Here is a 27,842-nt window from a genome sequence, read left to right as displayed (position 1 = left end):
TTGATGAGTTTTGGCACACAGGACAGCAGGCCAGGGGGCGAGCATCCGAGACAAGAGGGCCCTGCACTCTTCATCCTCTTCGACGTCTTATGGCATCTGGGCAAATGGTGCCATAACCTCAGCCCCAGACCAACCACACAGACAAACATGTGGTGGGGTGTTTGGATCTGCCCATCTCCCCACCCTGACATTGCCACTTCCTGCGGGAATCACGGCATTGACTAGGGGAAGCAGGTTGGCCCCCAGCACCCCTGGAATTGGGTTGGAACCCAGTCATTCCAGCCTTGTAGGCATTAGCCCAGTGAGGCAGGAAGCTAAGAGTTGGGCACCTTTATATCTGCCCGGGGACTATGCCAGACAGATTACTAAAGAGCTGGCAGCAGCCTCCAGAGTTCAGCCAGTCTTCACACCATCCTCAGGCAAAGTCCAACCTGTGTTATTTATGACATTTCCATTACTTTAAAGGGATTGAGCTTTCATAACAAGTCCTAGGGAAGTTTCCAATTTCTCCCAAGTACTCCTTTGTCTTACCTTCTGGTAAATGCTACCAGGCATTAATGCCTCTTTAGGGAGAGGCAGACCCAGGTTTGACCAATTCATACAGAGACAAGCCATTGAATAAAATCACTTGCATATTTTATGAAATGAGACATAATTATTAATTTGGAGAGAAATAAACAAATAAGATGGCTGCATATTTTACTTGCAAATCATTAAGTAAACCACAGTTTACTAAAAATAAACCTCTTGTTTACAAACAGTGAACACTTTTGCCACCTTTAAATTTATTAGGGGTTGATATTTTGAATTATCTTTTTCTCACACCATTAGCTAATTATCAGGCTTCTGACAATCCCAATGTGCTAATACTCATCTGCAGGTTAAATATCTCAAGGAAAGCCTTTGTGTTGCTTGCTTAGAACACAGATGTTTCCTAGCATGTAATAAAAATCAGCCGACCTAAGCCATCTTCCTGGGCTTCCAAGCCTTGTGGGTTTTGCCTGCTCTCCATTATGGATCAGAGCTAACTTTAAAAGAGGAGACACAGAAAATAACTCTACCCCAGTTACTCTTAGTTCTTTATTGAACATAATGTCCTTAATGAGACCCAAAGTGAATTCTTCATGGGATCAGGTTCTCTTGAGTATTTTGAAATAAAGCCAGTAGAACAGTTTCTTCATTCAGTCTCAGACACATGGACAGCTTGGTATCTTTTAAAACATTTTCATGAGAAAAAGCTTTTAAACCTTCCTTTAGGCTCTTAACATATTACTCTCTTGGACAAGGTTGAGGATGGCTCTTTTTCTGGTATGCTGTGTGGCAGGGTCACATTTCATTATTTTTCCATGTGAATGTCCCATTATTACAACACCATTTGTTGAATTTTTGTTTTTTGTTTGTTTTTGGAAAGTGCATGGGCTGGGAATCAAACCCAGGTGTTTAGCATGGCAGGTAAGAATTCTACCACTGAACTACCCTTGCACCCCATGGATGGCTTTTGACAACAGCTTCTCAACAGCAGGTAGTCCTTCCAAGCTCCCCATGCCTGGCTTTAAAACAGCAGAGGTATTAAAATTGAAAATTCCAGGGTCTCTGCACACAGAGATTCTAGTTCAGTTGATCAGGTGTGGGCCTTGGAAATCTAATTTTGAGAACCATGGCTGTCTTGGGATTGGATGCCTAGCTCTGCGCGTCCCCCACCCCCACCCCCCAGTCTTTGCCATGAAAGCTTTCTGAGCTTGGTTTCTGTGATGGTTGAGTTCATGTGTCAACCTGCCCAGGTGATGGTGCCCAGTCAAGTAAGCCCTGACCTAACCGTTACTGCGAGTTCATTTTGTGGACTTAAACCTGATTACATCTAAGGTTCATTTACATCTATGATTAACCCAGGGGAGTATCTTCCACAATGAGAAAATCCAATCAGTTTGATTTGATGCAATCAGCCAGATGTGATCCAACCAGTTGAATACTTTAAAGGAAGAGGTGAAAGTTTCAGCAGTCAGAAGAGAACTTTCATGCCTACTTCAGCCAGCCAGCCTCTCCAGAGGAATTCATTAAAGACCTTCATTGCTGTTGTCAGTTCACAGCCTGCCCTATGGAATTTGGACTCTTGCATCCCCACAGTTGAGTGAGATACTTTTATAAAATCTCATATTTACAGATCTCTCTTTGTTGGTTCTGTTCCTCTTAGAGAACCCTTTCTAATCCAGCTCCTTTCACTGTAAAGTGGGGGTGGTAATACCTAATTAGCAAAGCTGTTCTCATAATTGGAGATCATGTCCACAAGGGGCCCACCTAGTGCTTGACATGGTAGATATTCAGTAAATGGCAGTAGCTACAATTTACCACTATGATATGGCTCCACTTCCCCCAGTAGAAAACAGGGCTTTGAGGAGGTTTCAAATGTGAGCAAAACTGAAGGCAGTTTAGCAGCAACATCTGGAGGTCAGAGGAATGGAGGCGGCTTTGGTTCTTCCCATCATGAACTTACTACACATCTTAGGGTGAAGTATGAGGGAAGACAATCTAATGTGTATTCAGCATCTAGTACGGGCCAGATAGTGAGAAGGTCTCTGTACAAAAGTATGCACATTTACTGTTAATCACAATCCTAGTCACAAGCCACTATTTGGATTTATTTTCTTTCCCCTATACCTCCCACCTGTCAAATTGAATGCTTTTAGGTAGTAAAAGTAAGTATTCCCATTTTTTAAGAAAAAGAACAGATTTTCAAAGAAGTTGAGGAGAATGTCACATAGTTGGTAGCAGAGCCAGGATTTGAACCCAGATTTCTTTGATTCCAAATTCCATGCTCTTTTCCACAAAAGGGGAGCAAAAGCAGAAGACAGGTCACATGAGATGCTTGAAGATTCCTGAAAGTGGTTCCTGTTAGAGGGGCGTGAGGTCTTTGTAGGGTGCTGGCCTTATTCTCAAAGGAGTGTGAGGAGGTGGCCTTGGTGGGCACGGGCAGGGAGGGCAGATCTTCTACCATAGACCTGAGCTGGGCTTTCCTCCCAGATAAGACTCTCCTCCGGGACGAGATGCTCACAGCCTGGGGGAGCCAGCTGGAGCTCTCCTGGGCACGCTTGCTCAACAAAGACCAATGTGGATTTTCTTTCCTTCCTCTTGCTGTGGTGCCAGGCTGTGCCTTCCCAGTTTTTGGTGAACTTCTACAACACTTACCTATTTCTATTAAACTCGGTGTACCGTTAAGATCTAGCCAGATGACAGCTGCCTAATGGTTACTATCTGCCTGTGGGAACACCACCTAAATCTCAGGTAATGCCTGTTTTCAGTGTGAGCTGCACATGGCAAATCAAAATGCCTTCTCTTTTTTCAAATGAGATAGTTTCCCATGGAAGGAGGTTGTTATGCTTTGGGGAAAAGAAGGGGCATCCTAACCTGATTTACCTGTTAATTCATGTCCTAGCAGAAAGTAAGAAACATTTTATAGGGGCATGCTGACACCTGAACTGCAATCTGGCTCTCACCTCTCCATCCCTTCTGCTTCTTTTCGTTTTGAAGGGATATTCATTATTTAAGAAAGAGCTGCAACAAAGGGGTCTGTTCCTTCATACTTTCCTTTGGAGTTTTTCACTTGAATTGATGCAAACTTACTCCCTGACATGACTGTCACTTTAAAGAGAGATTCTTCTATCTTGAAGGGTGAGACCCCAAGTTATCTCTTTTATGTTGGAATCCTTAGACTTTAGTTTACCGCCTGGTACATAGAAGGTATTTATGGTTATTGAATGAATGAATGGATTGAATTTTCAGACTCTGGCAGCCATGAAACTGAAAGTGATACCAGGTGATGCTGCCATTGAAAGTTGAGATAGTTCATTAGTGGGGACAAGTGAAGTCAGTGGTGTCTGGTGTTTTCGCTATGACTTTTGCTCATTTGTAAATCTGTATAGCAATAAATTGTGAGAAAAACATCTGTCTCACCAGCACTACTCCTGGGTAAAGCATCCAGCCATATGGACCAGGCTTCTGTTGGGGTGGATAGAAATGAAGTTATGGAAATGGTCTTTACTATGGAGGACAGAGAAACCCAATGGATTTTATAACCTGCGTCATCATTTGGATCCATTTTCTTACCCCTCTATACCTCCACCTGCCAAATTGGCTGCCTCCAAGTAGTAAAATCAATGTTTTGGTAGTTTGGCCAGTTAGATCTTTGGGCAAGTTACTGAATGCCTCTAAGGGTCAGCTTCCTTATCTGTAAATGCAGATGAAATGAGTTCTCTGCCTCAAGGATGTCGTGTGGTGCTGGTGCCTGGCACAGGGAAAACACGTAGTTGTTATCACAGGAGGTCACAGGGGACCCTTCCTATTACCCCAGGATTCTGGACAAGGCCCAAATCTAAGGTCTGTGGGCACCAGTGGGCACCAAATACCCCCACTCTAAATACACGGAGGTGCCACTGACCTGCCCACAGGTGGGTCCAGCCCAGTAGAACCTGCAGTCACCAAGCCCACCTCACCCAGCCCAGTCAGCAGAAGGAAAGGAACAGAAGAAGGGGAGGGGTCAGTTGCCACGTTTCGGGGAGTGCAGTGCTCAGGGGAAAGGTTATTCCTTTCCCTCCTGCATGCTTTGTCCTGCCCAAACTAAATGAACATCCTCAAGGTTGGATGGGCCAGCAGAGCGGGTGGAGGGGCATCTCATTCCAGATGATGCTCCCTGAGCCAGAGGACCCAAAGGCCCACCCTGTAGCAGCAGAGTATGGAGAGGAAATTTGGGGGGAGTTTTCTGAGGGTCCAGAAGTGTGGTTTCCCCCGGGGGGAAATGAGGAGGTGCTTGCCCTGAAGCCCTGGAGGTGGGGACCTCACGTGAACCTAGAGACTGTTTATTCGCTAGGAACCTATGAAGAGGGGCTCTAGGGTGGCCCAAGCTAGCAGAGCCCAGGATGCAAAAGCTGAAGTGGGATGAGAAAGGGAAGGTGACCTCCCCTCCTCCCTGTTCTCCTTAGGCCCTACAGGGGATGGGAGGCAGCCCCATATTGCCGTGGTTCCACATGAAAGGGTAGGAGATAAGGGGCTGCCCAGGGGCACCAGAGCCTAGAAGACCCAACTCTAAGATGCGGGCACAGACCTTGGCTCCTCTGAAAGGCCCCAACAATGGAGGGAGCCAGAAAAAGCTGAAGTCCGCCCCTTGCTCCAGATAACCACACACATCACCACTCAGAACATCTGTATCAGCAAAGGCCACCAGTCTGATTGGGATAATGGAGGTGAGAGCCACTGTCCTTCTACCGACCTGCCAGTCTTCAAGGAGACTTCCTCCACCTAGCCCTCTTCCTTGTGCCCACACTGAAATGGGAACAGAGGTGTCGGGGATTGAGACATGCTCCAAGTCCTCAGTCCTGGCCCTGTGGGTGGGCACCTGCTTTAAATAGGATCTTAAAGGCCCTTTCAAGTTGAGGCCAGACTGAGTCAGGGGGCCCTTAATCCAAATGACTGGAGTCCTTACAAAGAGAGGCAATAGGATGCAGTAGGAGGAGGCAGCAGCCACGGGAAGGAGGCAGAGCCTGAGCCACGGATGGCCACAAGCCACCACCGGGACATTGCAGGCTTTGGAGAAAAGCATGGCCTGGTGACGCCTTGATTTTGGACTGCTAGTCTCCAAATCTCTGAGACGAAAAAGTCCTTTTAAGACAATTAGTCTGTGGTTTTTCCACAGCAGGTCCTGGCAAGCCAAGACTGGTGGTATCTCAGTAACTGGAGTATCCCAGGTTGTCCTCAAGGACCGCCACCCACCACCAGCTTGGGCAGGAGTGTGGGGTGGGGTGGGGTGGGGTGCAGCATGGAGGACCAGCTCCTCCACCCTCCAAGGTGGATGGGGCTCAGCTCGATACTTGCAATTGAGACAAGTTAGCACACAGGACAGAGCTGGATTACTGGATCAATTAGGAAGTCATGAAATATGTAGCTGGGGGCAGTTATCGGGGAAAAAATACCCTACTTGTAAACCAGGGCTCCTCAAATTAGGACTCTTTATATGCACTATTATTGTTGAAAAGGATATAGGAGAATGGGTATGGAGAGGTTTCTGGAGACACACTGTGTGAGTCAATTCTCAACTGTGCTACTTACTAGCTGTGTTGCAAAAGACAGTTACTTAGCCTCTCTGTGCTGCATTTTCCTCAAACTGTAAATTAGGGCTAAGAATAGTATATACTCATGGTGGTGTTGAGGTGAGTAAGTGCAATCATGAGGCAAAGCTCTTGAAACAAGAGTCTGGCACACAGCAAGTGCTCAATAAATGGTAACTTCTGTTGCTGCTCTTAACCCAAGTTCACCTTAAGTACATGAATAAAACTGAAGAAAATCAGTTAGCTCATCAAGTGTCTGGAAGCCAGGCAAAACTCCCATTATAAAGCAACTCATGTATTCTCTTTGTGTGGGAAAACATAGCACCCTCATAGACACAGTGATGCAATGTGCAGTTCTTGCTTTAACACAGAAACCTATAAATAGGTATTTTCCATTCCTGTTGTCTTCCTGCACCCCCTGTTGTGATTCATGTGGAAACTGGGTTGGCACAACCCACAAACAGTGTATTTTTTGGCCTGGGTCATTCAGATTAGCTGTTTGCCGTTATCACCCAAGCCCCACATTCTCTTTGCTTCCCTTCATTTCATACCTAAGTAGATACAGCCCTTTTCCTGTCAGCTGCCAGGAGACATTTCCAGACAGAATGTCATGCCATCTTCTAAAGTAACATTACAATAACATTCAAGGCAATAGTCATTCTGAATGAAAATAGCACAAATACAGAGACAATTCTGAATTGTCAAAACCAAAAAAGTAAAGCCTTCAATTCTTCAGCCGAAGCCATCTGATCCCACTGGTTTCTCTGCCATGTACCTGGCATCTGTTAAGATTTTATTGGAATCAGTGGTGTCTGACTGGTTAAGAAGTTAATTTCTGCACTATCTCCTAAAATACAATATTGCATGTTTATGAACTCACAAGATTTTGATTAAATCACACGTGGACACTTGCCTGCTTTGGCATCTGGGCTTTTAGACGATGAATATGTAAGAGCTGATGGGTAGATTACATCCTTTTGTGGTTTACCTTCTGCAAAAAAGGAAAGAAAAAAGATTTATTTCTAATGCTAGAAGCTTTAGATTGGTCTGTACTGATACATTCATCCCCTCCCTCCAATTTATCTCTTGAGTTCAATAAAATCAGTCTCCCCGCACTGAATTGTTGATTACAATAAGAAAATCAAAGTGGCATTCTGTTTTCCTGGACAGACTGTGTTTTACTAATATCAGAGTGGAAGCAATAAAATCTCTATGACCCAGAGATGTTTAACATTCATAACCCTCATTTCACCCATGAAGATGTGACATGTGAGCTAAGATTTGAATCTCTGTGGCTTTGAATGTTTAATTATGTCAGCAGCTAAATGGAGAAACACTCCATGATGCTGTCCTTTCAGGTGGTGGCACGCTCTGGGTTGGGTGTGAGCCTGGCAGTGGACAGGTTGCCCCTCATTTTCCCAGACCCTGTGTGATCCATTTGAGTTCCGTGGCACTAAAGGAAGCTCGGGGAAGGTAAATACAGATTAGCCTTGGAAATAGCCATTTGTCTCCCACGCAGGGAGAGAAACTTGCAAGGCCAGCCAGGAGGAGGAGGATGGCCAGTGCCCATCAGAGGAAACCGTGGAGGTGGGAAAAAAGAAAAATAATCGGGTGGGGTGGGGGGGGCTGGGTCAGTAGCCCTCAAGGCTGTTAGGATTGGACGCTGCCTGAGAAGGTTGCTGCCTGCACAGTCTTCCTCCAACCTTGAAATGATGCCTGGAATTTTGCCCTATGAGCTGGAATGTAGGTAAACCCCATGAAAGCAGATAATTCGTCTGGCTTGTTAGTCGTTGAGCAATGGCTGGTACATTGCAGACGCCCCGTAAATACATTATTTCCCTCTCTTTGCTATTCTTCTCATGTCTAAAATCCTGTGTAAGGAGTGAATGAATATCTTAATGTTTTGCTTTCTGTTAAAATCCAGATACTGTTTTGGGGAGTGGTAACTGAATAGTCAATATTTACATCTAATAAAGAAAGCATTTCAGCCCTCCACTGGGGGGATAACTTTGATAGGGAGGGGTTTAGGTAGGAGGTGGTGAGGAGGGACAGATGGGAGCCTGGAACTCTGGAGCAGAACCTGGTTGCCAAACCTCCTGTTGGCACAGGGCCTGCAGACCAAAAATTAGAGTCAAAGAAGAATATTTGGGTTTAGGCTTCATTTTGCCATTCATAAAGTGATTCAATCTCTGAAAATCTCAGTTTTCATTCAGAAAATAGGGATAATGATATGGTTCTAACTACTACACGAAGTTGTATAGATCTAATGGAAAAAGGAGTATGCGAATGTTTAGAAACTATTATCATTACAGAGGTGGAAAAATTATTCTATTATCCATAAATGCCATTGACAGTCAAGATGAGGCCAAATGAGTAGGCTTATTTCATTTGCCTCCCCTTCATTAAGAACACTGGGGAAGCAGAACTTGGCATTTCCAGGTCCTAACTCATCTTCATGTATGGTCCGAATAGACAACTGCTGAGGTTCTCAGACCCAGCGAAGCCCCAGGGCTATGGGCCACACTTTATCAACAAGAACAATGCAGAGACATTATTTCCCTCTTTTTACTACTCTTCTCATGTCTAAAATCCTGTGGTTCTTTCTGTTTCTTTTAGAAGGAAAAGGAGCATGAGCTCAGTCTTCTGAAATGTGGATCAAAGAGCAAATGGGCAGTATGAGGAGGTCCCTCACCGAAATTTCGCATTCCTGGACCATGGAAAAATCATATTGACCAAACACGCACAGTCCACTCTCTCCCCTCCCAGCCCATCCAAGTTCATCAATTAAAGGAGCACAGTGATGTGTGAAAATTGAAAATAAAAAATGTAGAGAAAGGTCATCAAGGCATCTGAGCCTCCGAATAACGGGAGAATTCCTTGGGGGCTGGTCAGTTGATACCCTTAGGCTGCAGCACACTCTCCCAGTGCAGTCATTCAAAAGAAGCTTCCTAGTCATTCCAGAAACACAAATGTTTATGATCATTGGCAAAAAGGATACTTTTGGTTAAATGTCACTAGGTGGAAAGACGGGAAATGCAAGTGAGATTTCTAGGGAATAATCTCAGCAGATTGATTTTCATTTTAAAAACCCAAAACATTGCTACTCTCACGGAATTAATTTTCTTTTAAGCCTCTGTTGGGATTTCTGGAATACTGGCTGAGCACTTAAATTTGAAATACTCTTATTTAGCCAGGAACTACTTGGTAAACACCTATGTGGAGACTACTTTTCCCTGTGTTCAACAAGTCTACATTCTAGACATAAGTATTGTTGAATGACTCCTGTTCTGAATTCTTTGTTATAAGACAAAGGTTTCTATGGTTAATACCCTTTTACTGTGACCTAGTAGAGAAATAAGCCTAATTTGAACCCTGGTATGTAGCACCAGTGGAACTGCTTAAATTGAGAAGAACCCTATGTGCAGGTTTGAAAGGATTTATGAACTCTAGGAAGCCCACACCTAATCCTAATCCAATTAAGCAGAAGCAGCCATTTCTTTTAATCCCTATTCAGCTCTAGAGAGGTTGGGAACTTGATTAGATTATCTCCACAGAGATGTGGCTCCACCCATTCCAAACAAATCTTGATTAGTTTGCTGGAATCCTTTAAAAGAGGAAGCATTTTGGAAAGAACCATGAAAAAAGATCCCACCAGCCAGAGACCTTTGGAGATGAAGAAGGAAAATGCCCCTGGGAGAGCTTCATGAAACAAGAAGCCCGGAGAGAAAGCTAGCAGATGTTCCATGTTTGCCATGTGCGTTTCCATCTGAGAGAGAAACTCTGAACTTCATCAAACTTTCTTGAGTGAAGGTAACCTCTTGTTGGTGCCTTAATTTGAACATTTCTATAGACTTGCCTTAATTAGGGCATTTTCAGTACTTTAGAACTGTAAACTTCCAACTTAGTAAATTCCCCCTTTTAAAAGTTGTTGTTTCTGATATATTGTATTCTGACAACTAGCAAACTAAAACACCCTACAAATCCTGTTTTTAATCTATTCCAACTCTTATCCATTGAGATAACAGGAGCTTGGGCCCTGGATGCCTGAATGTGCCTGAAAACCACCTAGATTTGAAAAACTACTATATTATAAGACATTTCTCTCTTCCCTGCTTCCGTTGGCCCCCAAGTCAAATGGACCTCCCACCAGTGGCTCCTTCTCAGGGGAGTTCCATTAAAATCTAACATTGTTGGGATGCGAGGAGGAAATGCAGATGTTCCATGTTTGCCATGTGCGTTTCCAGCTGAGATTATAACATGTATATGAAAAAATAATAATCCATGAGTCCAGAGGGGCATTTTAAAAGGGAGGGAGCACTCTTCTTTATATGAGAATACTAGCTAATGAGTGTAAAAGGAATGGCAGAATTAGAAAAATTATAATTTTGCAATCACTAATGTTATCTATTCTATAGCAAGGACCAAACATGGATATTAAAATAATTAGGTGAAATTTGATGGGGATTAGGTTCTTCTTGCTATTTCAAATGGCTTACTGATTACAAGATATCTTTACCATGGAGAGATATGGAAAAGTATCCAAGCATTCAAGTTCAGTATCACCAATAGTTGGACAAACTGGCTTATGTGCTCTTGATATGGCCATAGAGATGGCATGACAGAGAAACTATGACACTATCCAAGTGGCAAACTTGCCAAAATGTTTATGCCAAATCCAATCCTGAGGAAAAAACATTGGGCCAATCTACGTTGTGGGACATGGTGCAAGACCACTGGTCTGTACTCTTAAAAGATGCCAATATCCCCAATGATTGAGGAATGGAAGGGGGAACTGTGATGTTTACATACAATGACAATGGACTCATGGGTGGCTATAAGAAGGAATGAAGTTGTGAGGCATGCAACTAAGTGAATGAACCTTAAGGACTGTATGTTGAATGCAATGTCAGAAACAAAAAGACAAATATTATCATGCCTCTCTCATATGAATTAACTATAATATACAAATTCAGAGAATTGAAGTCAGAAGCATGGGTTATCTGGTTGGCGTCTATTGTAAAGGGTCCTACATTGAAAGCTCTTACAGCAGTCACACTGATTTAGGAGTTGTAATTGATATTTCTAACTTCTGAGATATTGAGATATTTGTATATAACCTGGTCATTCCCTGAAACTTAGGGTATTATGTGACACCTGAGACTCAGAGTTAGAGCACTGAAGTTATGAAAGTCAGCATTACCCCATTCAGCAACTGTTTAAAAAGCTGAAAAAGTGATCAAACTTCATCTAGAGATACGAGTAAGGCTGATCTGGATAGGACTAAGGTAAATACTAGGTAAAGGTTGATATGGCCCATATTTTCAAACTTCAACATCTGTGAGAGACCAAAAGGTAAGATGTTTATTTGGTGGAAAATTTATATTTTGGGTAGCACATTATGTAATTTAATTTGTGTGGTCAGTTTACTTGAACACCATAATTGCGTGGAATCTTAAATAGAGTGTGAGATCTTGTTGGTTTGTACAGGTTAGTGTGATGCCCTGATATATCCCAGAGTAATTTGGGCAGTGAATAAAAAAAAAAAGTATGTTCCTGGGGGAACTGGGAAGGAAGGAGGAAATTTTCAACTTCCCCCTCTGGGGAATTCCTGATATTCTCGCAAGCAGTGGGGACAACCAATTGAATAGGCTAAGCCTTCAATCTTGGGCCTCGCCTCTATGAAGCTTATATCTGCAAAGGAGAGGTTAAGCCTACATACAATTAGGCTTAAAGAGTCACCTCCAGAGTGGCCTCTCTCTGTAAGCCAACTTGGCATGTGAACTCACTGTCTTCTCCCCTACATGGGACATGACTCCTGGGGTTGAACTGGGACCTGGTATCATGGGAATGAGAAAACTTTCTTGACCAAAAGGTAGAAGAGAGAAATGAGACAAAATAAAGTCTCAGTGGCTGAGAGATTTCAAACAGAGTCAGGAGGGTATCCTGGAGGTTATTTTTATGCATTATATAGATATCCCTTTTTAGTTTATGGTGTCTTAGGGTGGCTGGAGGGAAGTACCTAAAAAGTAGCCTTGATTCTTGAAGAAGACTGTATAACTATATAGCATTTACAATGTGCCTGTGTGTTTGTGAAAAGTTTGTTTCTGATGCTTCTTTTATCCAGGGTATGGACGTTTGAATAAAAAAAGAAAAAAACTTTTTTTAAATGCCAATACCATTCCTGACCTAAAAAGGTCATGGGTGTGTGGGACAGTTCTAGATGAAAGGAGACTATATAGTTGTGACAATTAAATGCAATGTGTGATCTTTGACTGCATTGTGGATTAAAAAATTAAAATAAAAAATATTTTAGGGATAATTGGATATACTTGCATAAAAACTGTTTATTAGATGATATTATTGGAATTTTTTTTTAGCTGTGATATTGGTATTCTGGTATTTAGGAAAATGTTCTTGTTTTTGCAAGATGTGTGTTGAAATATTTAGGGGCAAAGTGTCATGATGCCTATAGTTTATTTTCACCTGGGCCGGGAAAAAGTTTGATGATAGATATAAAGATTGATAGATAAAGTAACCATGGCACACATTAACACCTGGGGAACAGAGGTGATTGTACATAATTTCTACATAGATCTCTAAAATTTCAAAATAAAAGACTGGATTGGGGAAATTCACAAAAATGTATAAAAGGAGGAGATTGGGTCACGATAGGACAAAAATTCTTGGTTATCTGCCTTTTCACAATAAAATCATTAACTCATCCTTCTAGCCTCCAATATTGGTTCTGGAGCAGCTAGAAGGAAAAATCTGAGAGGATGGTATGGCAGCCCATGACAAACTCTGGGATCTGTCCTGTAACTACTTGTTGAAGAGTGCTTTTTTCTTTCTTTGCTTTTTATATATGTTGCATTATACGATAAAAAAATTTAAAAAATTAATTCATTGTTATGACTTTGAAAGAATGGAAAAGAGTAAAAATGATTGTTTTAAAAAGTCCTATGGAGCTAGATAAGGAGAACTTAATCTAAAGTCGCAATCCAGGCTTTTCTCTAGCAGCATGTGCCCATATCCATTCATTTACTGGAACTCTCAAGAATAAGGTTTCTCGATAAGTAGTACATCTGGCTTAACTGAAGGACTAGTTCAAAACTCAAGGTTTTAAATGTAATTCACCCATTTAACAGCTTGATTGGACATACAGATAGCTGCAATGGGTTTAAAGTGAACAACTGGAGGCTTTTCATATTTCCAGGTTTATCCTTGCAGTGATTTATCACAGATTCTTACAGTTCGCTTGTCATCCTAATCGTCAGAAGAACTAATGCTTCCCATTTTTATGAACTGAGGTGGGCCGCGAACAAAAACTATCAGCACATTGGGAAGAGTACACTTCGGTGTGTGAGGCCACTTAACCCGAACGCTCCATGTTTAGAAAGGTTTCTCTGGTGTGGGGGTACCTGAGACAATGAAGGACTCCCTCCATCGTGGTAGGGATAAGGACTGGACACCATTGGCATAACTCCCTTTGTACCTGGACTTTCCAGCAACTTTCCGAACAAGTATTGTTCCTCCTGAAGTACCAAGCACACCTCTATGAAGAGAAAAAAAAGAAAATTTTTGAAGAAAGAACAGAAAAATATTGTTTGATTTGATCAACAGACTGTCAAACCAGCCAACGTCTTTATCTAGAGGTATGGAAGCAGCGAGATTAAGAAAAGGTTTTCCCTGACCCGCCAAGGATGGTGCGTCCATCACAGCTTGGCCTGGAGTGTCACCTGGCTTGTCACTTCCCAGATTGTCCTTTATCTTTCTTATTTCATGACCTGCATCTACCGCCAGCCAGGAACTTCTCTTTGCCCCCAGGCCTCATATTCTATTTTTTTCCCCTTACTTCCTCATTCATTCTTACCATTTTTTAAAATATTTTTATTGAGAAATAAAATACATGGTGTACAATCAATGGTTCACAATATTATCATGTAGTTGTGTATTCATCAGCATGATCAGTTTTAGAACATTTGCATCACTCCAGAAAAAGAAATAAAAAGAAAAAGTCATACATCCCACACCCCTTAGTCCTTCCTCTCATTGACCAGCAGTATTTCACTCTATCCTATTTTCTTACCCTTTTCCCCCCTTATTATGTATTTATTTTTTATCCTTATTTTTTTATGCATCTGTCCATACCCTGGATAAAAGGAGCTTTAGATGCAAGGTTTTCACAAGCACACACCTACCAGTTCTTTTAAAGTAAAATCTCTTTCTTGACAATTTCCAGTTTGGTTTTGTGACATCACAGAATGATTCAGTTATTTTAAAGGGTGGGATGAAATTTTTAAAAGCAAAGCTACTTTTATTCCATTTGGCTTTGGTGGAGGGAGGAAATGTGTGCTGCTAAACTGGAGTCACTATAAAGTGTCCCTCAAAGACTGGAAATAGTTTCTTTAATTTCCAGGATTTTAGATCCTGATATGATGGAGCACATCTTCTCCTTTCCTTCTTTCTTAGACGGGGGCTCCACTTGGATTCCTGGATAACACAATCATCTTGTCATTTCATTGACCCAGAGTGGAAAATGGCACAGGGGCTAAAAAAGTACCTTGATTTTCTTCCTTAGCACTCTTCCTCCTTTCCAGGAATGAGAGTTGCTGCTTCCTGCCCTTTCACCTTCCTGGTGAGTCAACAACCATAACTCAACCTCCCAATGACCCAGAAGGAATGATCAGTGATGATAATACTTGACAAGTAAAGCACTTAATTGCTTAAAAATTATTTCCGCCTACAACATCTCACCGGGTCCTCCCAGCAAATCGGTGCTTTTGGAGTAGAGATTGCTGGGTATTCCCACTTCATTGAAACAGACTTGAACAAGTTGAGGGACTCACTCAAGGTTTTGGAGCCAGTAAATTGCAAGGCAGGAATTTGAACCTGGGTCTACCTGATCTCAAATCCTTGTTTTGCCCCATCCTGGGTTCAGAAACCCAGGCATCTCCGTATGCCAGTTCCTCACCATTCCCTCAAGTCTTTACAAGTCTGCCCTCTCCTCTCCAAAATCAGGGTACTTCTTGCACTTCTCTCAACTGCGGTCAGGGAGGTCTTAGCTGCCCAGACAAACCACTCTATTCCCGTCCACGAGACTCTCATCCTATATTGCCCTACTCCTGCCTTCCTGGACACCTCGCAGCTTCCAGGACACAGCCCAAATCCCAGGTCTGCCCTTCCAGGGAGGCTCGGACAGTACTCTGCTTGTTCCCCTCTCAAAGGTCATAGAATCCTGCCTTCATGACTCAACTTCTGATTTTGTCCTGTTTTGTATGATTTCCTAAAGATTTTCTGGGTTAATTTAGTCTCCCAAGTAGATGGGAAATTTTCTCAGAAGGACAATATTTGATGTTCGGATATAAGATGGTATGGAAGCCACTTGGATCAACTCTTGAGAGTCGATTGTTAACCTTCAGGGAGTGTGTGAGCTGGTTGACGGCAGATTGGCCGTTTGTAATCCCTCATGGTGGGACTATGTCTACCAGCGAAACTGGCATTTCAGGTCTCCACCTCTTTTTTTTTTGGAAGTCTGGTTGTTAAACATTTACCAGCACACCACTGGCCTAGACTGAAAATTCTAAATATTATTACTTTTAATTGCTTGTAATTAATGGGGAAAGTGGAAGCATCTCTCATCTTTTCTTTCTCACAAAGTAGCTATTCCACTCTTGGATTTACATTCCTTTGTGCCTGTAAACCTGTGTGGTGGGTTTAACTGGAGGACGTGGATACTCCCAAAACATCCCCCTAGAGAAGGGCAGGTCCTGGGGTTGTCAGTGGTCTGTGAATTACAGGGGGCCCCAGCAGTGCAAGGAGGCAGAATGTGCAAGGAGGTAGAAGATACCAGAGGAGCGAGAGTCTGAAAGAGGCTGCATGCACGTCCACTCATCTGGCAGGCGGGGCTCAGAACCATGATGATTTGGGGAATTGATGTAAACGTGACGTTATTTGTATCCACGCCCAGATGTACTGGAAGAGCAAAAGCAGCTCAATTTTACATTCCTCAGAGCGCCCTGCATGATGCTGAACCAGACCCCGGTGCTCACCTCCTCCCTGACCAGATGCCAGTGGACTGGGATGAGCTGAGGCTCAGCTTCCCGACTCAGAAAGAAGGCACTGACCCCCGCCAGGCCAGCTCTTATGGCTGCCCAGCTGAGCATCTCCACTGCCACTATCTCAGAGAAGTCTCTCTCTCCTCTCCCTGGGACTTGGGCTCCCTTTTTGATCCAAAATATGATCCATCAAATATGTTCACCAGCATTCTAGTTTGAAAGGATCTAGGGACTCACTTGTTATTAGACATCTGAGCATGGTATGTTGTATAAGGCAGTGACCTAATCCAAAGCATGCCAGGCTTCCTGCCCTTCTTCCTGGATTTCAGTCAACAGCTGACCACCTGTCACCTCCTTCTCACTTTTCCTGCTCCCATTTGTCCCCAGGCCACTACCACAGCTGTGACATTCCTTCCTCTAAACTTCCTGGCCTCTGTTGGTCACATCCCCATCATTTCCTTGCTAACCATGAAGAAGTAGGGAAAAAAAAAGCTGTACATCAACAAGAACTTTAGTTTCCTTGTCATAAGAATGGTTACTCTTTCTGCAGAGTGCTGTGACAGGAAGCCCAGGACTAGGCCTGGTGGGGGTCATCCATTGGAATAGGGTCACCAGATAGAGTACAGAAGGCCTGGTGAGACTTGTAAGCATTCAGTGGCTAAATGTGGCCTCCCTCCGAGCCCCCTGCCCACCTGTGAACTGCAGCACCACACACGCTGGAGTAGGAGGCATAAACACCGCTGCCATAAACATGGTATGAGGGTTCCTGGCACCCTGCTGGACACGCCACAAGGAACTCAAGATCGATTATCTTCCCAGCTTTGACGTCACAGCTGATCTGAGGCACAGCTGGGAATACAAAATGAGGTTACAATTAGCCTTGTGGTTCAGCTTATATGCAGGGTGACTGTCAGGTCACAACTGTTCATTTACTTAATCTCTGAAAGCCAGAACCAGCTCTGACCCAGGGTCTCCACAGAATGAAAGCGAAGATGTATTTAGGACATTCCTCAAGACAAAAGAATAACAGTGACCACCCATTGCATTTAATCTGCTGAGAACAAAAACAAAAGGTTGATCCCTCTGCTATGTGAATAATCAATTAAGAGAAGAGAACTCATGGAAATGATCATGTCCTTATTGGCTGGAAATGTAATCTTGAGTCAATGGCAGGAGAGGAATGGCTTTTCAGATGTCCTGTAGCTAGCCCATGAAAAAAGAAAATTCTCAGAAACCTCCCAGGAAGGAACAGTATTGCAGAAGGGCAAAGGCAAGGAGCACAGAATCTGGGGCCAGGAACAACTACGACAAGGTCGGTCTCTGTGCTGGAGCCTGGTAAGAGGACACTGCACTGGTAGGACTGGGCCAAGTTAAGGAGGCTTGAGTGCTTGTGTTCCATGGAGGATGCGGGACACAATGGAAGGTTATTTACAGGGGCCATATATGGCTCTAGAGGTTCTCTAGCCCTCCTAGGGTCAAGGTGGGAGGGAGTTGCTGGTCTCGTCTTCCCCTGCAGCCAGGGGAAGCTCACTGAGCCTTTCTCCCTCCTTCTTGCCTCTGTTACTCCTATTGCCAGGCTAGCGCCATGCAGAAGCGAGTCGTCTGGGGGATGAAGCTTGCCTGGGGATGAAGGTGGAGGAAATACTCTAGTGACAGTGTCTAAAAGGAGGCAGGCCTGCACCTTCACTGCAAAGGTTTTCTCTCCAAAACTCCTGAGGGAAAATCTCCCCTAGACGGGACCCGCTGCTTTGAATGTGCTCGGTTTGGGCTCTGCTCTTCGGAATGGACTCTGGAATATGAGCTCAGTCCAAATTACAAGCTCAGGAGGGGTCTGAGCTTGTTGTGAAGGATGGTTGGCAGCAATGGTTTGTGTGGCCATGAGAAGGCAAGAATTTGGAGGTAAGTGTCTTCACAAGTAGGACTGTTGTGTGCTCCATCACCAGAGAGCTGAGCTAGGGCTAAAGGGGAGACTGACTCTCTACATAGGCAAATGCTGCCAAGAAGAACTTTCTAGTAAATGAAGCTCCCATTGAAGGAATGGGTTGCTGGCAGAAGTACATCAGGAGAGACTAATCGTTGAAACGGGGATTTCTACATTGAGTTGGAGGTAGAAGTAAAGCTCTCCCGGTTTTAAGATTCAGTGATTACATACATGGATTCTGAATCTCTGCCAGGCCACCCACTCTCTAACTGGGTTACTGAGATGGTCTCAGAGTTGTTAATGGCTTCCAGCTGTATCCAGAAAAGCACACTCTTTTTTTTTTCTTTTAACCCTTGTGTACCTGGACAGAGCAAAATTGCATTTCAGTGAGGCTTGCGATAGAACTGTATTTAGAACTGCTCTTTCTTTAAACTCCCCTCCCAGACTCGCTTTGCTACTCAAAGCCGGGCCAACAGAAAACTCCTTTTCCTGGGAACCCAGGGGCTGAGTTTGAGCACAGGCTTAAACAATTTGTGGTCTGCATTAAGAAGTAGAACGTTGTGCTTGAAACAGTTTTGTGGTTTCATTCTCCCCACCAAAGATTGCCTGTTACCAAAGATTTTTTTTTATCTTTCATTCTTTTAAACTCTGATACTCAGGCTGCACTTACTATTTTGAGTCTCAGAGAATTTCTTTTTTTAAAAAAATATTCTTATTGACATACAGCCCATACATGGCGTATAGTCAATGGCTCGCAATATTTAGAGTATTTCTTTCTAAGGTAATTTTTTGGTGGAAGATACCAGTGTAGTCTTTCTTGAAACTGGTTAATGTTTTAATCTCTGGGTGTAACTGAATGTATTCAACCTTCATCCCTTCCATGGACTACTACCCCACTCCTAAATGCATCTCCTCCCTTAGATGGAAAGAAATTGAAAGCTTTCTTTCTTGGTTCTTAATTCTTTGAAATAAGAAGTGACAAGTTCTGTGACTTGAGATCAATTTTTAACTTTTTATTTTCAAATAATTTCAAACATAGAGGACAAAAATAATACAAAATCCATATAGAGAACTCCAACCTACCCCCACCATATACCAAGATCCACCAGCTTTTAACATTTTGACACATTTCCCATATAATTCTACCCCTTTCTCCCTCTCTCCTTCGGTACTGGTTTGGAGCTGTTATGCACCCCCACAAAATGCCATGCTCTTTACTCCATCCCTGTGGGGGCAGATTTATTGTAAATCAGTATTGTTTCTATCCACCAGCAATGGGGACCTTTTGGTTCAATTGAGATGTGATCCAGCCATTCAGGGCGGGTCTTAATCCCTTTATGGGGTCCTTTATGAGGATAAGAGAGAGAAAACTCCCAGAGACATTTGGAGAGAGCCACTGAAACCAGAATCCAGGAGAGAAGGTCCAGCAGACATTGCCATTGTCTTCCCAGGTGACAGAAAGACTCCAGACGCCAGGAGCCTTTCCTCAGAGAAGGTAGCTTCCTCTTAATGCCTTAATTTAGGCATTTCACGGCCTTAGAACTGTAAATTTGTAACCTAATAAATCCCCATTGAAAAAGCCAACCTATTTCTGGTATTTGGCATTCTGGCAGCATTAGCAAACCAAAATGCCCTCCCTCTCCCTCTCTCTTAATTCAAGAGCAGTTTGAAAATACATACATATAGATAGATAGATAGATATCATACATAACACTGTATATTCCTTGAACATATGATACTTCCATGTACATTTCCTAAAAACAAGACTATTCACTTATGTAACCATCTGAAGTATAGTTATCAACCACAAGAAATTTAACATTGACATAAAGCTTAGAGTCTATATTCCAATTTTCATTTGCCCAAATAATATCATTTTTGGCCTTCTTTCTTCCATTATTAGACCTAGCTCAGGATCATGTATTGAACTTAATTGTCTCTTTAGTAGCTCTTTTTTTTAATTGTGGAAACATATATACAACATAAACTTCCCCATCTCAACCACTCCCAAGCATACTATTCAGTGGGATTAATCACAGTCACAATATTGCACTACCTTCACCACCACCAGTTTCCAGAGATTACCTATCACTCCAAACAAAAACCTTCACCCATAATGCATTAAATCCCCATTCCTCTCTCCCTCAATCCATGGTAAACTGTACTTTACTTTCTGTCATTTTGAAGATGCATGTTCTAGTTATTTCATATAATTGGAACCACGTATCTATTTGTGTCTGACTTTTATAGTTTTGTAGTCTTAGCTCTTATATTTATTTCTTTGATCCACTTAGAGTTCATTTTTGTATATGTTATGTAGTAAGCGTCCACTTTCATTCTTTGCATGTGAACATCTTGTTTTCCCAGCATCATTTGCTGAAGAGGCTATTCTTTCCCCATTGAGTGAACTTGTCTGTCAAAAATCAACTGGCTAAATATATATGGGTATATTTCTGAGCTCTCAATTCTATTCCATTGGCCTATATATCTGCTCTTGTGCCAGTACTACAGTGTTTTGGTTACTGTAGCTTTGTACAAGTTTTGAAATTGAGAAATTTGAGTCCTCCAACTTTGTTTTTCTTTTTCAAGATTGTTTTGGCTATTTGGGACTCCTAACTTTGCCATATAAATTTGATGATTAGCTTTTCCATGTTGGTGAAGAAGGCTGTTTGAATTTTGATTGGGATTGCATTTGGGAAACATTAACATCTTAATGATATTGTCTTCCAATCCGTGAACACAGAATATCTTTACATTTATTTAGGTCTTTAATTTCTTTCAATAATGATTTATAGTTTTGTGCATTAAGCCCTTTAAACCCTTGGCTTAATTTATTACTATATATTTCATTCTTTTAGTTGTTATTGTAAATGGAATTGCTTTCTTGATTTCCTTTTTTGAATTGATTATTGCTGGTAGATAGAAACAATACTGATTTTTATATATGATCTTGTATCCCACCAAATTTAGCTGGCCTGATGATGAGCTTGGAGAACAGCCCATGTAAAAAGCATAGGGACCTCCCCAGTCTTTTCTATGTGAGTGTCTTATCCTGGGCATGCATGCATAGTCAGGAATTTCTCCAGTTACCTGAATATGAATGTCCCAATTCCTCTTGGAAATGTTTCCTCATGGTCCTGGTACTACCCTGTATGTCCCACAGCCAACAATCCTTTGCCCCAGGCAGCCACAATTTGTTCTCCTACCACATTCTGTAGGGGAGCTCTGTGTGCCACCTATGCATGCAGGGCAAGTTCTGGGCTGAATGTCATGGTTTAGTCCTTTAAGCTCCCCCTAGACAGACTGGCACAGACAGACAAGCAGCCTAGTATGACTATCGTGCTATGTCCAGAACTGGGAACGGAGACCTGCACTGGGAGCACAGGCCTGCTCCCTGCCAAGCTGGTGAGGGAATGGGGAAGAGGTCAGAAAGGCTACCATGAGATCCACCATTTTTAAGTTGTGTTAATTTTGATGTCTGCCTTATTACAGCAGCCCTTTTACTATTTCCTGGATCTTTGAGAAAGATGGTCTGCAAATTCTTGTTTGTTGTTTAAAGCTTCTGTGGGGGAGCAGAGCCCAGGGGTGTCTCACTCTACCATTTTGACTGGAGTGGAGCTGATTTAAAAACTGAGATTAAATTTGTTGTGACTTTGGCACTCTGAGATTTGGGATTTTCTGGAGGATAAACTAAGTTTTCTGGAGGTGGGTAAATGGAGCCATATCCAGAAGATTATTCAATAATATCTGTTGACTGATTTCAGGATGCAGGCAGAACATGCATGTATAAAATAGTTGGATAAAAAAGGGGAGGGGGGCAAATGTCACAAGAGAATCGTTTTTTTATTTATTTCTTTTTACATGGGCAGGCACCAGGAATCGAACCCAGGTCCTCTGGCATGGCAAGCAAGCATTCTTGCCGCTGAGCCACCATGGCCTGCCCACAAGAGAATCATTTGCTTCCTGTTGATCAATTCTCTCCTCTTTCTTTAAGGAGCAGTGTTTTTTGTTTGTTTTGTCTAGGTATTACAAAGGTCTGGGAAGTATCTCAAGTAAGATTTACTTCTGCTGCACCCAACTAGATAGACAAAATTGCTGAATTAACACACTCTATAGGGGGAAAATGAAGTCAATGTTATACGCTCATATACTTTGGAAAAACAGGGTGAAATGATAAAGTTTGGTGTTCTAGTTTGCTAGCTGCTGGAATGCAATAAACCAGAAATGGAGTGGCTTTTTAAAAGGGGAATTTATTAATTTGCAAATTTATAGTTCTAAGACTATGAAAATGTCCAAATTAAAGCAAGGCTATAGAAATGTCCAAATTAAGAGGTTACCTTCACTCAAGAAAGGCCAGTGATGTCCAGTGTCTTTCAACCAGAAACGCACATGGCGAAAATTGCATGTCTGCTAGCTTTCTCTCCAAGCTTCTTGTTTCATGAAGCTACCCCAAGGGATTTTCCTTCTTCATCTCCAAATGTCTCTGGCTGCCTGGGCTCTTGTGGTTCTCATGTCTCTGCTGTGGCTCTTGTGGCTCTCTTTTCTCCAAAATGCTTCCTCTTTTAAAGGATTCTAGTAAGCTAATTAAGACCCACCTGAATGGGTGGAGTTACATCTCCCTCTAATCCAAGGTTAATACCCACAATTGGGTGAGTCACATCTCCATGGAGATAATCTAATTGAGTTTCCAACCTATAGTGCTGAATAGGGATTAAAAGAAACAGTTGCTTTCACAAGACTGGATCAGGATTAAAATATGTTTTTTCTAGGGAACATAATCCTTTCAAAGCAGTACATATGGCTAGTGGTCAAATTTGTTTAATTCGTACAGAAAGTAAAGCTGGAGAGAGTAAGTTAATTAAAATTTTCAGAGTAATTGCCAATATCATTGGAAAATGGAATGTCTACGTCCAGCCAGAAGAAACAGTTATTTGCTTCTTTCTGGCAGCTCTTCTTTGAATATATTGAAAGCATGGTTTATTTCTTTAAATGTCCTAACAGATATTATAGGATAAGCAGTCAGTTTTCTTGTAACCTTCAAAAAATCTTCTATTCATCTATTTAAGGTCCAAACTAAATTATTTCTCTTTGCATTTCCTCTGAATATTTTGAACTACTCAAGGTTTACACTTCAGGTATTTCTTATTTTTAATTTTTATTTACTTATTGTTTTTGCTGTCTTTGGATGTTTAGGCTCATTATCGTATACCTCTTACCCCTCCTCAGAGTTTTATCTCAAAACAGAAATAAGACTTCCTTAGAAGAACAAGGCAGATGAAGAAGTATCCCTTATGGGTTTGACAGAGTAGGGAGACATTTCCATAAGCCAACCAGAAATCCAGGTGGGAATGCCGTGCCCCCCATTATTAGCCTCAGATGAGAACTTACTTCTAAGTCATGAAAAGCCTTATTCATAGGAACATTTGGGAAATGCAAGAAGAGAGCTTTTTCCCATTCCTTCCTGAGTGCATGGGTCCTGGTGGTAGTGAGGGAAACTCTAGGTGGAAGTCACAGAGGGCTACAAAATCCTTGCACAGAAATCTGTTCCTTAGGTGCTTTTATGACATCTCACTTTTGAACACCTCACCATCTGCTGAGGAGGCCTTCCCAGACACCCCTGGAGCCAGCCGCAGGGAAAAGAGAAGTGCATGCACCCAGACAGTTTGACGTGAAGGATCTTTAGATGCTGGTCACTGAGGTGCATGTGTCTGCAGTATTAATCTCAGAGTGTTCCTGGACTTAAGGTCTCATCTCAGAACAGGGGACTGGTGCTGTCTGAACCACTATTTCAATGAAAATGGGAAACCTAGAGGCCAAATGTTTCCACTCTGAATTGGGTCCCCTACCTGGTTGAATAACAGAGTTATTACTGGGTGATGTCCTATACAATAAGCCAATTACATAGCAGGCCAAATTGAACTGTACACTCTATTTCTTATTTTACCATTCATCTTTTCAATGATTCCTGGCAAGCCACACTGCTTCTGGAAGTGAAATTTTCGTACCAATTACAGAAAGCCCTTGAAAGCTTGACTGCTAATGAGGAAGAATTAGTAATTACTATAACATAAAAGCACTTATGCATGAAAAGTTTTGATATTAAAGCTAATTTTGTTGGACTATGACATTCAACTAGAGTAAAATTCTACTTTGAAAGAATTATACAAGAAATGTTGGTTTAATGAAATAAAAATGCCTATTAATTACAATTTGAAAGATGGGATGTTTCTTTATTTTGACATTCAGTTGCCAGGTCATGCTAATTTTTCCTTTGAAGTAATTTCTTTTGCAAAACATTATTTTCCATTTTACTTAAATGTTCTTTGATCACATCAAACTTTGCTCAAAAGCCATCAATAATTTTTTGCTCCTTTTAGGAAAAATTCCCCAATCCTCAAGTTCCTTCCATAGTCTCCTCTACTGAACTTCTGAGCTACCAATACTGGCCCTGTCATATTCTACAGGCATGTTGTCTTGCAAATTTGGCCTGCATCATTTCTTACATCTGAAACCATTTTTCCTTTCATCTGTTCAAATGCTAACACATTTTCAAGGTCCCAGTTTGTATTAGTTAGGGTTCTCTATAGAAACAGAATCAACAGGAAATATTCGTAAATATAAAATTTATAAAAGTGTCTCATGTAACCATGGGAATGTACAGTCCAAAATCTATAGTGCAGGCTGTGGTGCTGACGCTTCTGTTGGAGGGTGTGGATGAACTCCACAGGAGAAGCTTGCCAGCTGAAGCAGAAAGAAAACCTGTCTCTTCCGAACACTCCTTAAAAGCCTTCCAGTGATTACATTAAGCATCACTCATTAAAGAAAACACTCCCCTTGGCTGATTACAAATGGAATCAGCTGTGGATGTAGCCAACATGCTTTAATTCTATGAAATGTCCTCATGGGAAAATACAGGCCAGCATTTGCCAACTAGACAAACAGGTACCCCCTGGCCAAGTTGATACATGAACCTGACCATGACAGTCCACCCCTTGTCAACTTGGCAGCTATACTCATCACCTTAAACCATATCTAATTTCTAAATAGAAAACAATAAAAGACACATTTTTTTCCTCACCTAACAATACTCAACTGTCCTGCATATAGCTGGAAACACATTAAATCTCTTCAGAATAGGGTGCAAGTCCTTGGATAATATTCATTCTTAAACTTGATATCTTACAACTTAAATAATATAACATGAACAAAACAGCATCACAGTCCTCGTTACTGTAACTGATCACATGGTCGAAATTCATATTTATCACTACCTTCTTCCACTACCCATTCCATGTTCCCTTTACCCTCAGCAAGCACTTCAGCTGACTATGGTTCTTTGCCTGGTGGGGTGACCCAAACCTTCATTCCTGAAGTTTCAGAGCCATTGGCAGTCCTACCTGGATTGGGTTGTTGCCGTTTTCCATTGATTTTATCACAGGGCATGGTACTACTAAAGGACGCCCTAGGGGATCTCCTATATTCCAGGAAAACTCCTCTTTCCCTCCATTATGTAGTTGCAGCCCTATTTCCTTGGTAGTCAAGGTCAGTCACCCCAGCCAGTAATGTAATCCCCTTCTTAGCTTGTTGATCCAGGAGCATGAGTAGCCCAAAGTGACCAGGAGGCAGTCTTAGATTCCTGTTCAATGGAATCATTGTTGTTTCTCCTGGTGGAAGCACTCCCCCATTTTGGAACTAAAACCTGTAGACCAGCAGAGTTCAGGGTCACAGGGATAGGAAGCAAAAATTTTCCTAGTGGATCACTAGGGGTAATAGCGAGTGGCACCACTCCCATTTCCACCCCTTGGATACTGGACCCATGGATCCTGGCTATGGGAGAAATAGCACCATACAGCAGATGCTAATTCAAAGCATATACAGCTTCCTGGAGAACATCACCCCAGTCCTGTAAGGTATTGCCACCTATTTGAGTTTTCAAAAGGCCATTCCACCATTCTATCAATCCAGCTGCTTCTGGAGGATGGGGAACATAGTAAGACCAGAGAATTCCATGAGCATGTGCTCATTCCCACACTTCATTTGCTGTGAAGTGTGTTCCCTGATCAGAAGCAATGCTATGTGGAATACCATGATGATGGAATATGCATTCTACAAGCCTGTGGACAGTAGTTTTGGCAGAAGCATTGCATGCAGGGAAAGAAAACCCATATCCAGAGTATGTGTTCTTTCTAGTTAGAACAAATCACTGCCCCTTCCATGAAGGGAGTGGTCCAATATAATCAACCTGCCACCATTTAGCTGGGTGATTACCTTGGGGAATGGTGCCATATAGGGGGTTGAGTGTGGGTCTCTGCTGCTGGCAGATTGGGCACTCAGCAAGGGCTGTAGCCAAGTCAGCCTTGGTGAGTGGAAATCCATATTGCTGAGCCCATGCATAACCTCCATCCCTACCACCATGACCACTTTGTTCATGAGCCCTTTGGGCAATGACAGGAGTTGCTGGGGAAAGAGGCTGACTGGTATCCACAGAACGGGTCATCTTATCCACTTGATTATTAAAAACTTTCTCTGCTGAAGTCAGCCTCTGGTGCACATTCACATGGGACACAAATATGTTCATGTCATTAGCCCACTCAGAAAGGTCTATCCACATACCTCTTCCCCTGACTTCCTTGCCACCAATTTTCCAATTATGGTTTTTCCAAGTCCCTGACCATCCAGCCAAACCATAGCAACATGAGTCAGTATACAAATGCAGCTCTGGCCAGTTCTCCTTCCAAGAAAATTGAACAACCAGGTGCACTGCTTGAAGTTCTGCCCACTGGGAAGATTTCCCATCAGCATTGTCCATCAAGAACACCCCAGAAAGGGGTTGTAGTGCTGCAGCTGTCCACTTTCAGCAGTACCTGCATATCGTGCAGAACCATCTGTAAACCAGGCCCAAGTTTTCTCTTCCTCAGTCAATTCAAAAAAGAAAGGAACATCCCAAGAGGCCATAGCTCTGGTCTGGGAAAAAGAAGGTGATGTGGCAGGAGTGGAGACGATGGGCGTTTGGGTTACTTTCTAATGTTAAACTCACTTGTGCCGTCAGGACCTGCTCTGACCCTATCTCATATATACCATTTTTATTTTATGATGAAGTGCTGCTGCACATGCCCAACTTTATGGCTTCATGAGTCAGAAAGACCCAGCTCATGATAGGCAACTCAGGTCTCATAGTAACTTGGTGACCCAAGGTTCAGTGTTCAGTTTCTACTAAGGCCCAGTAGCAAGCCAAAAGCTATTTCTCAAAAGAAGAGCAGTTACCTGCAGCAGATGTTACCATCTTCCAAGCAAAATGAACAACCAGGTGCACTGCTTGAAGTTCTGCACTGGGAAGATTTCCATCACCAATTTTTGGCTTTTCTCCAAAATCCAAAAGGTCTGCACTATGATTCTCCTATAAGGGGCTGCCAAAGGCTCCAAACAGCATCTCTATTTTCCACTGAGACTTCCAGCACCATGGGATCTGCTGGATCATACGGTCCAAGTGGCAGAGCAACTTGTACAGCAGCCCGGACCTGTCGCAGAGCCTCCTCTTGTTCAGGTCCCCACTCAAAATTAGCAGCTTTTCTCGTCACTCAATAAATGGGCTGGAGTAGCACACCCAAATGAAGACTATGCTGTCACCAAAATCCAAAGAGACCATCTAGGCATTGGTTTCTTTCTTGCTTGTAGGAGGGGCCAGATGCAGCAACTTATCCTTCACCTTAGAAGGGATATCTCAACATGTCACACACCACTGAACACCTAGAAATTTCACTGAGGTGGAAG

The 27,842-nt window shown here is 42.5% G+C and overlaps 1 protein-coding gene across 2 annotated transcripts in view; it reads right to left on the bottom strand.

Annotated features, from left to right (window-relative positions):
* VIT (vitrin) overlaps positions 1-27,842 on the bottom strand; it is a 123,097-nt gene that overhangs the window by 55,392 nt on the left and 39,863 nt on the right. For both annotated transcript variants that reach the window (XM_077135060.1, XM_077135061.1), the window contains exons 4-6: positions 16,843-16,999; positions 13,514-13,647; positions 7,009-7,086 (exon numbers count right to left, since the gene is read on the bottom strand). In XM_077135060.1, the coding sequence (XP_076991175.1) occupies positions 7,009-7,086; positions 13,514-13,647; positions 16,843-16,999 (369 nt within the window). The remainder of the gene's footprint in view (positions 1-7,008; positions 7,087-13,513; positions 13,648-16,842; positions 17,000-27,842) is intronic.

This window comes from Tamandua tetradactyla, chromosome 17, assembly GCF_023851605.1.
Source record: "Tamandua tetradactyla isolate mTamTet1 chromosome 17, mTamTet1.pri, whole genome shotgun sequence".
In the NCBI taxonomy this organism is placed as follows: Eukaryota; Metazoa; Chordata; class Mammalia; order Pilosa; family Myrmecophagidae; genus Tamandua; species Tamandua tetradactyla.
This window is presented reverse-complemented; position numbering and strand designations above follow the sequence as displayed.